Source organism: Athene cunicularia (genome assembly GCF_003259725.1).
Source record: "Athene cunicularia isolate RWA chromosome 13 unlocalized genomic scaffold, athCun1 chr13_part1, whole genome shotgun sequence".
Taxonomy (NCBI): Eukaryota; Metazoa; Chordata; class Aves; order Strigiformes; family Strigidae; genus Athene; species Athene cunicularia.
In genome coordinates, this window is record NW_020799117.1 from 6,605,045 (window position 1) to 6,614,998 (window position 9,954).

At 60.9% G+C, this 9,954-nt stretch overlaps 1 protein-coding gene and 1 long non-coding RNA gene across 2 annotated transcripts in view; one reads left to right on the top strand and one right to left on the bottom strand.

Moving 5' to 3' along the window:
- The window catches only part of LOC113485068, a 16,666-nt gene extending 11,759 nt beyond the window's left edge, over nt 1-4,907 (bottom strand). Inside the window, exon 1 of the long non-coding RNA XR_003399349.1 lies at nt 4,777-4,907. This is a non-coding gene — a long non-coding RNA (uncharacterized LOC113485068). The remainder of the gene's footprint in view (nt 1-4,776) is intronic.
- A 1,268-nt stretch (nt 4,908-6,175) lies between these two features.
- SYNPO (synaptopodin) overlaps nt 6,176-9,954 on the top strand; it is a 4,697-nt gene continuing 918 nt past the window's right edge. Inside the window, exons 1-3 of the mRNA XM_026858504.1 lie at nt 6,176-6,194; nt 6,435-8,332; nt 9,648-9,948. Of these exons, the coding sequence (XP_026714305.1) occupies nt 6,176-6,194; nt 6,435-8,332; nt 9,648-9,948 (2,218 nt within the window). The remainder of the gene's footprint in view (nt 6,195-6,434; nt 8,333-9,647; nt 9,949-9,954) is intronic.

Here is a 9,954-nt window from a genome sequence, read left to right on the forward strand (position 1 = left end):
GGGCTGAGGGGTGTCGCTCTCTCTAGAAATCATCCGTGCGGGTGTCGGTTCCCTCTGCCCACACGCGGGGGTCTGGCACGGGGCGTGGGAGGCACAGTGGGGGACGTGGAGGGACGTGGGGGTCCCCCCCAGCGCTCCTCAGGGTCACACCTTGCAGCTCTGCAGATCGTCTTCCCAAGCCGTGTCCCCTGTCCCCTGCGGCGGGGACGTGATCTCCCCTGGCCGTGCCACCCCGCGCTGGAGACATGAGGTCTGTCCCTCCGGCTTGGCAGCCAGCAGGATGGATCCCTTACGGGTTGTGCAAGGGGCAGGCAAAGGCCTCGTTTCGTGCCGCTCCCCTCCCCGCTCCCTCCATCCGACGGGGACAAGCTGAGCCAAATGACCTTTGGTCGCCACCGCCTCCGACTTGTGGCACCAGCCCGGTGTCACCGGGGCCCTGGCAGCTCGGGATGTGTCGTGGCGAGCCCGAGCACTGGTGGGTGCAGGGGGCTGGGACGCACTTGCCAGGAGGGATGGGGGTCCCCGTGGTACCCAGCCATGGGATGGGCTGGCTCTCCTGTGCTGCGGGTGGATGGATGACAGGGCAGCCTGGAGGAGGTCTGCCTGGCTCTAGCCTCTTTTTGCAAAGCTAAAAGCTTAATTTTGGCTGGCTGGGGGAAGGTGCTGCCTCCACTTTTGTGGTAGCAGCAGCCTCTTCTTCTCCAGTGTGGATGCATGCGGGGCTGGAGCTGCTCACTGCACCCCCTCAGCTTGGCATGCCCTGGGAAAGCGAGTCTGGGGTGGGGGCAGCCAGCCCCTATCAAAGAGCAAATACCCCCCAGCACCTTCTCCTCCTCCCCTTGGGTATCAGATGGGTACCCCAGGGCTTGATGCTGGGAGACTGTGGGGTGATTTTCAGTAGGATTTGGGTGCTGGGCAAGGCAGGGGCATGGCTGTGAGCTGGGAGGACCGTGGGGAGGCAAACAGCTCCAAATCCATCAAAGCCTTTGCGAACAGAGCACAGGGAAAACTTGCAAGCGCATCGAATTTTCTCGCTGTGCCAGATTTTGTCACTGGCAAAGGAGCCTGTGAGGAGAGGCCCAGCGTAGTGTGCCCTGCCAGGCAGGAGAGCTTGCTCCCACTATGGCACCCACCACTTGAGCCAGGGCTTTTTGGGTCTGAAGGGTCAGCACGGATAAAAACTTCATGGAGGTTTTATATCTGGGGTATAAGAGGATTGGAAGCTGGGAATGAGGCAGAAATTTGTCATATTTTTGTCCATATGTTTGAATCGTATCTGTTTCTAGCTAGCTTGACTGCCTGTCTGTGCTACCCGCCTTGTTTTCCTAGCAGCAGATTATTTGGGATAACTCTGGGAGCTGGAGGGAAGCGCAGATTTAAATGTGTGCGAGTTAGTGCACATTGTAAAAAATCCTGCACAGCTGTAGTTGGGGCAAAAGGCCAGTTGGCTTCACTGCCAAAAAACCTGCTTACATTTCCTCGGTGTCCAAAGCCCTCAGTGTTTGGGTGAAAACACGGGATTGCCCTCCCCAGCACCGCCCGGCTGTAGATGTGCGTTTGGGTTCGTGGCAGGGCGGTGGCACGGCGGCACTGTGTGTCCATCTGGACAGATGGGGTTCCTCTCGGTTTAATGCTGGGTTTTGCTGGTGGGATTTTGCCAATAAGAGGCACTGTTTGGGTTGACTTGCCTCAGCCCGAGAAATGGTCAGAAAGAGGGAAGAGCGCCTGCGCGTTAGGGATGGTGGCTGCTGCTCTGTGCAAAGGTGGATTTGGGGTTTCAGGTCTGTGCTCTGCCTGGCCCTGGACAGCCATGGGGTGGGCGGGTGGCCTGGTGGGACATCCTGAGCATCCTCCTGCGAGCCAGCCAAGGTGGGCTGTGATGTTGGGATGGCTGAGCGTCCAACCCGGGAGCAGGCTAGAGCCCAAATCAGAGATTTTGGCATCGCCTGCCAGCCCTGAGTCCAAGATTTCACGTGGCCTGTTGCATCTCACCAGGACTCTGCTACCTCTTGGCTTCTCTGCACAAGGACTTCTCACCACCATGCAACAGCCACCCACACCTGCAAGGTGGCAGCTTCCAAGTCACTGTTTTTCTTCTTGTGACATCCTGGCCACGTCAAGACCAGCAGCTCCCACTGAATCTGTCAGCTCAGAGAGCCCTGGGGTACCTCCCCTCCCTGCAATTTGGGGCCAAATCCTTGTCTCATTCCAGCTCTTGGAGTCCCTGTCAGGGCAGGGTGGGCCACCAGCAGGGTCTGATATTTCCTTCACCATCATTTGGGGTCGGATGGTGACTTCAGCCTTTGCTGGCTAGACTTCAGACCCTCTGCAGTAGTGCTGTGTGAGGGGACCCATCCTTTGCACGGAAAGCTGAGCTGGAAGGAATTTTTTTTTTCCCATCTGGCCAGGAGGGGAGAGCAACAAAAATGCCTTTCATCACCCTCGTCATCCTCACTCTGGAGAAGAGAGCACAGTACGTGCTGCGGGAAGGATGACTGACAGCTCAGTAAGAAGCTGTTAAGCCCTGCACTTGGGGGATGTTGCTGGAAGTCACCCCTGAAGCAACAGGAAACCTACGGAGCAAGTGCCTATATAAATATAGAGATAGAGATCTATAGGCTCCCCTGGCCAGAGCTGAAGTGCTTTGCACTGAAACAGCACTTGGGCGCTGTTGGCCAGCTGCTCACGTGCACAGGGGGTCCAGTGGTCCTGCGGGGCACAGTGAGCATCTCCTTCCCTGGCATCCCTGGACCACAGGGCTGGGGGCTGCTGGGGACCACCCAGCATGGGGACATGGCAGCAGAGGGGGCTGGCAGGGCTGGATTCATTGTTCTTGCAAGAAGCCAGGACATTTGGAGAGGGGAGACGTTTCCTTTCTGAAGAGCAGGGTGGTGGTGAGCTGGTGTGTGGCGTGGGAAGGAAGGAAGGAAGAGTGGAAGAGAGCGAGAAGAGCTCGTCACCCTTCAGATTTTGGACTGGACTCCCGTTAATGGACGGAAGCTGTTTTCCAGTGCAGTGTGAGCTCCCGGCACCTTCGGCCATGCATAGTTTTTCTTTTGCCCTCTCCCCACATTGCTCGGGCTGCCTTCAGCCCCACACCCCTCCTCCTCCTCCCCAGCAGCTGGACAATTTCAGCATGTTGAGCTCCCTCCTGTCTGCCTGGGGCTGGGGGAAGTACCCAGCCAGAGCCTGCCCGAGGCTCCCCAGCTGGCAGAGGATGTCGGGGAAGGATGATGGGATGTCCCCTGCAGCCAGAAGAGGGGCAAGGGGTGCAGGAGCCACCCTGGGTGACAGTGTCCCTCCGGCCACCGTGGCAGAGGGCTAAAGACTCTTGTGCCAGGTTGAATAACCTCATCCCACGGCTCAAGCTGGAGCAGAGGAGGTGGTCCCTGTCCTTTGGCTGGGGATGGCACGTCACCCCTGGTCGATGAGCCAGTTTTGCAACGGTGCCTGCAGAGCTGGGTTGCAGGGCTGCAGGGTCCGTTTGTCTGTCTGTCCGTTCGTCCATCTGCCGGGCTGTGCAGGCAGGGTGGTCTACGGGGTTGCCCTGTACAATTTCCTCTGACCTGCCAGAGGCTTCAGTGCTCTCCATCCATGTGATAAACATTGGATGTGAAGAGCAATTATTATCCCCAGCATCTCCATTAGTATCCTGAGGGGTTCCTTTCCAGCAGGCTTGGGTGGAGCAGCCCAGCAATGGTGGGTACCAGGTGGGCAGTGGCAGAGGGGCTCATGGAAGAGCATAGGGGATGGGGGTCTGCAGGGTGATGCTGGGAGCAGATGCCAAGTGGAGGATTTCAGGTAGGGGGCTCCCACCTGGCAACACCCCTGGCCCAGAGGGATGCCTGTGCCTGGGGCAGCAGCAAGGGATGGGGATACCTGGGGGAAAAATCCCCCAGGGGACAAATCCCGGCGCTGGTCCTGGCCATGCAGGAGTGTATCCGGCGGCTAGTCCAAGCTGGAATGGGCTGGCCAAGAGCTGAGTCATCCCTCCAGCACGGAGGAGATCCCCCAGGGCCCCTCAGTTGCTGTTAAAAGGCAGTAGCAAGAGCGAGAGGCTGCGAAATGGCTCCGCCGAGAGCTCAGCTTCTTAGGCGGCCTCGGCCTCCGAGGAAGCGAGGATGCTCGGCTTGGAGCACGAAATTCACAGACATCTGGAGCCTGTGGCTTGTTTCTCAACGGCTCCTTGGCTGTATTTCTTCTCTGTTTCAGAGATAAAGGCGACGAGGGCGACCCTGTGGAGTAGGAGCTGCGGTGCTGGCCGCCCTCCAGCCAGCCCGGCCGGAGGAAACCGTGGCCCCGCTCTGTGCCGCCGCCAAAGCAAATAGAAATGGGGCGTTAAACAATGCCGGGCGCTAACCAGGGGAGATGTTGGCCTCTGGCGTTGCCACTGCGGATGGGCTCCTTGTCTCCAGGAGAGAGTTTCCACTGGCATCTCTGCCTCCTCTCCCCCGTGCCCAGCCAAAACCTTCCTGTCAGGCAGCCCAAAAGCTTCATCCACCCTTCTCCTCCTCTCTGCAGGGAGGCAGGGCCATCCTGCGTGCCTTGGCAGTGCTGGGGCCAGTGCAGGGACTTGCTGGGTGCTGAGGGAGGCAGGAGGGATGAAGGATGAGGAAGAGGAGATGACCAGCTTGCAGCAGCCCTCCTGCTTCACCGTGGGCTTGCTGGAAGGATTTGGTTTAGTCATTCATCCCTTCCCTCGCTGGTAGGCTGAGCCACTGCTGAAAATATCCTGGAAGGCTCCCAAGCGGCACAGAAGGCAAGAAAATGAGAAACGGGCTTGGGGTGGGCGGCCCTGGCCACCCACCTCCCTGCTGGGGCTGGAGCAGGGACACCCCATCACAGCCATCCCGGCAGTGCCTTTGGGGAGGGGGCTGCACCCTTGCTGAGTGCTGGGGTGATACTGATGCTCCACACTGGCGTCTGTCCCCGAGCAGTGGCCTCGGTGGGATTGGGGATGCTGCCCTTCCCACGGGCGCTTCAGGGTGAGCGCGTAGGAAATTGCTCACCCTGAGAAAATGCATTCCTGGCAGCTCCACATCCTTTTGGCCTTGGGGAAGGGCTGGTGCCCTGATCTTTTGGCCAGCACACAAGAAGCCCAGCCACACTCCGGCTGATGTCTGTAGGGCTTTCGCCGGGCTTTTAGCGCTTTGCTTTTAGCACTTGCATAGGCTCCCGAGACATGAGGTTGGTGCCTGGCTGAAGGCTGTGTCTGTGTCCAGCGGGTCAGGATCTGCAGTTTCTGTCAGCTGCTGCCATCTCGTGTTGCTCCATAAATCAGTCCCCAGATGGGGCTGGCCACTGGCCTGGCCATGAGGGGGTTATGGCGGGCTGGCATTTCCCCGCTGACGCTGGGTTTGCTTTCCTGCCTGTTCAGGGCTGAGCATGCCGGGGCTTGGGGTGGGCGGCCCTGGCCACCCACCTCCCTGCTGGGGCTGGAGCAGGGACACCCCATCACAGCCATCCCGGCAGTGCCTTTGGGGAGGGGGCTGCACCCTTGCTGAGTGCTGGGGTGATACTGATGCTCCACACTGGCGTCTGTCCCCGAGCAGTGGCCTCGGTGGGATTGGGGATGCTGCCCTTCCCACGGGCGCTTCAGGGTGAGCGCGTAGGAAATTGCTCACCCTGAGAAAATGCATTCCTGGCAGCTCCACATCCTTTTGGCCTTGGGGAAGGGCTGGTGCCCTGATCTTTTGGCCAGCACACAAGAAGCCCAGCCACACTCCGGCTGATGTCTGTAGGGCTTTCGCCGGGCTTTTAGCGCTTTGCTTTTAGCACTTGCATAGGCTCCCGAGACATGAGGTTGGTGCCTGGCTGAAGGCTGTGTCTGTGTCCAGCGGGTCAGGATCTGCAGTTTCTGTCAGCTGCTGCCATCTCGTGTTGCTCCATAAATCAGTCCCCAGATGGGGCTGGCCACTGGCCTGGCCATGAGGGGGTTATGGCGGGCTGGCATTTCCCCGCTGACGCTGGGTTTGCTTTCCTGCCTGTTCAGGGCTGAGCATGCCGGGGCTTGGGGTAAGGGGCTGGGGGACATGAGCTGGCCCCTTCCCTGCCTGCTGCTCTTTGAGCCGGGGGCCAAAACCATGTGAGCTGCAACCCGAGACCTGCCAAAGCCCTTGGAGAAATTCCTTTCCCATACAGTCACCACAGTGGACGGGCAGACCCCTGCCAAAATATGGGGTGGGACAGGAAAGGTACTGAATGCCCCTGGGTGTCCCCTGGGCTTTTCTGTCTGTCCCCCCAGCGTGCGGAGCTGCAGCTCAGCAGCTCGGTGGGGGCTGCACTGGGTATCACCCCTGGACTGCGATATCCCCACTGTGTACCCCTGTGTACCAGGGGACACCTGGAGGAAGGGCTGCCGGTCCTAGGTGGGGAGGGCTGAGATTCCACATCCCCACTGAGCCCCCCCTAAACCCCCTCTCCCCTCTGCCCAGGTCTGTCCCGCAGCGCCAGCCTCTCCGAGAAGGAGCTGAAGGAGGCGAAGGCGCGGAGCCGGAGGATCGCGGCGCAGCTCACCACGGCACCCAGCCCCAGCTCCAAGGGTGTTCTGCTCTTCAACCGCCGCAAGCAGCGCGTCGATGGGCTCGCCGAGGCCGGGCATGGTGGGGGGCTGCCGCTGAGCCCTGTGCCGCAGCCTCGGCAAGCAGTCATGGAGGAAGGCAAGGGACAGGGGACAAAGCTGGCTCCTGACCAGCCCAGCATCCTGGGAGAGGGGCTGCGGGCGAACGCCTCCCTGTGCCGGGAGGTGCCAGCTGAAGCCCAGCAGGTCCCACTTAGTGTCTACCTGAAGGAGAACATGCCATCGGCCACCACCAATGGTGTGCAGGAGCGGGCGGCCAGCGGGTTGGAGAGTGGGGTCGGGGGGCTCAGGGAAGCAGGAGCCCCAGTGGAGACGAGCACAGTGGCTCTTGTCCTGCCACAGAACCCCGGGGAGAGGAAGAACAGCGAGGTGCCCAGCGAGGTGCCCAGCGCGCCAGCAGGGACAGCCACGGGGACAGCAGCCCCAGCCCGCCAGCAGCAGAACGGGGCGCAGGGCCGGCAGTACTATGAGGTCCATCTCACCCTGGCCAAGCCCAAGCCTGTGAAGAACCGGACAGCCAGACCCTTCGGCACCCAGGCGTCCCCCACCAGCAGCCAGCCCACGGAGGGACCCCCTGCCACCGAGCTGCCCCCACCACCCACCTATGCGGAGACCCTGAGCAGCCCACCGCCACTTACCCGCGTCCGCTCGCCCCCCGCCTACTCAGCCCTGTACCCTCCCCGGGAGCAGAAGATGCTGCCAGGTCCCCCCCTGAGCTGTGGTGTGAGCGGACCAAACCCCTTGCCCAAAACAGGGATCCTGGAGGAGTCGGCTGCCCGGAGAGCCGGCAAAAAGTCCATGTTCACCTTTGTTGAGAAGCCAAAGCTGGGCCCCAACCCTGATCTGCTGGACCTGGTCCAGAGCGTGGACAGCAGGAAGAAGCAGAAGGAGCAGGGGGAGCCCAGTGCTGAGGACGAGCCCTTCGCCCTCGGGGCTGAAGCCGCCAACTTTGTCCCCAACAGTGCACCCAGGGGTGGGCAGCACCTCCCACCAGCCGATGATGCACCGGCGTGGTCCTCCTGCCTCAAGTCTCCCACTATCCAGCCCAAGCCGAAGCCGCAGCCCAGCCACAACCTCAGTGAAGCAAGAGGAAAGGGGGCTGAGCTCTTTGCCCGCCGGCAATCCAGGATGGAGAAGTTCATCATTGAGGCTCCCTCACAGCCTGACATACTGCGGTCCCCGTCACCCACCATGTCCCTGCCTCCCTCCTGGAAGTATGATGCCAACATTTGCCTGTCACCCATGATCTCCAGACACCCCTCCAAGAGTCCCTCCAGGCCTTCCAAAACCCCCCCAGCATCTCTGTATGGCAGCAACCTGATGGAGAACGAGGTGTCTCAGAAGGAGCTGGAGATCTCCAAGCAGCAGCCCTACCAGCTCCAGTCTTCACTCTTCATCCTCTCCCCATCCAAGGGGCCTGCGAGGTCCATGCCCCAGGAGGTGCCTCCACCCAGACCCTCTCTCCCCGACGCCTACCCCTACTCCCAGCAAACCTCCTGCCCGACCTCTCTGTTGCCTCCTTCCCCCATTTGGCATCCCCCCACTGTGCCCAGCACCGGCCAGACCACCTCCAGCCCCTTCCACAGCACCACTGAGGATCTGACCCTGACTCAGGGCAGCCATGCTGGTCCCGGAGCCCCGACTGAAGTGCTGCTGGCCTCCCCGTGCCGCCTGCTGCCATCCCGAGCAAAGGGAGGCTTCCAGGCACCCCGGCCCTCCTACTCCACCAGGAACGCCGGCATAGAGCCGCAGGTGTGGAAACCTTCTTTTTACTACAAGTAGCGGTGGCGGAGAGAAAAACATGGGGGTTTTAGGCTTCCCACTGCTGGCCGAGTCCTCTCTATCTGCTCACGGGTGTGCCAAAAGCCAAACCAACCATGAAAAAGGGGGAAAAAAGAAAAGGAAATAGAAAAAAGAAGTAGCTGGGAGGCTGCAGTGCTGGGACGGTGGGTGAGACAGGCGCTGCCGAGTCCCCGGTGTAATGGGAGCTAAGGGGTCCTGGGGAGGCGGCAGGAGTCAGGGCGTAAAGCCCACAGGATCACAAACAGCCATTGGGAGCCTGCGCATCCCACGGAGCCACCGGCACTTTCTCTCTTCTCTCACCTGGAAGCTGTACGGAGCACCGCATCTCTGGCTCTGTCTTTTCCTCGCCTCCTGCCTTTCCAGCTCTCACAGCCGGCAGCTGCCGGTTCTGCCCGCACAGCCACAGCCCCTCTGTCCTGCCGGCTCCTATCTGCCTCCTACCAAAGCAAACCCAGAAGGAACACACCACCTTCCCACCTCACTGTGCCTGCTCCTCTCTCTTTTGTTGCTCCTTTGGGATCTGTCCTCATTTGCTTCCATGCTGCAGAGGAAGAGCTGCATCCCTAGGGAACAGTAGGGCCCTGTAGTGCTGGGACTGGGGACACCGTGGGGTTTCTGTCCCTCCCCACGCTCGGTGCTGGAGCTGGGGACGGGCAGCGCAGCTTGGCACGGCCAGGAGCGAGGGGTGTGCTGGGCAGGGCTGCTGGGTGATGCTCAGCTCGTGGTCCAGTCATGCCCCTGCCCATCCCTCGCTCCTGCCACTCTCCTCACAGTAATGAGTTGCCTTTTGACTGTGCTTTTATTTCTCCTGCGTTTTTCTTTTTTTTTTTTTTTTTTCCCCCTCTTTCTGAATACACTCTCTGCGCTGTCAGACCTGGCTCTTCTCTTTCCTGCTGGCTGGGGAGCAGCTGCTGGGCGATGGACCCCCGGAGTGGTGCAGGGGAGGTGTCTCCATGCATCACCCAGAGGGAAGCTTTAGGAAGCTGCAGGTGGTGAGAAGTCCTGGACCATATTTTGGGCAAGGATGATTAATTACAGGCTCAGCCTGCCCTGACCTCCGTGTCTGGTGGGAGTGTGCAGAGGCAAATGCATTTTTTGGGAGACCTTGCCAGGGGTGCAGTGCATGAGGATGCATCCCCAGTTCACAGAGGGCTGAGCCAACATGAATCTTGCCCGGGCACCAATCCTGCCCCTGTCCCTCTGCACTGTCCCCTTCATCCCGCCGAGCGGTGCTGGCACTAACCCGCTCTCTGTCCCCCTCCAGGAAAGGCGGCCGTCCCTCCCCGCCTCGCCCACCTGGACACCCCGGTTGGCGCGGCGCCCTGGCAGCCTGGACGGCTGGGCCAGCCCGGCCTCGGTGCCTGAGCTGGATGAGGGACCCCCCATGTCCCCGCCATGGAGCGAGAGGTCCCTGTCCCCGCTGCGGCAGGACGCCGACCCTCGGGCCAGCCGGCAGATGCAAGCGCGGCTCGCCAGGAACATCATCAACGCTGCCCGGAGGAAGAGCTCTTCTCCCAAAGCCGTGGGGCCGGAGGGCTCCCGGCCCTTCACCCCCATCCCTGCCGGCTCCC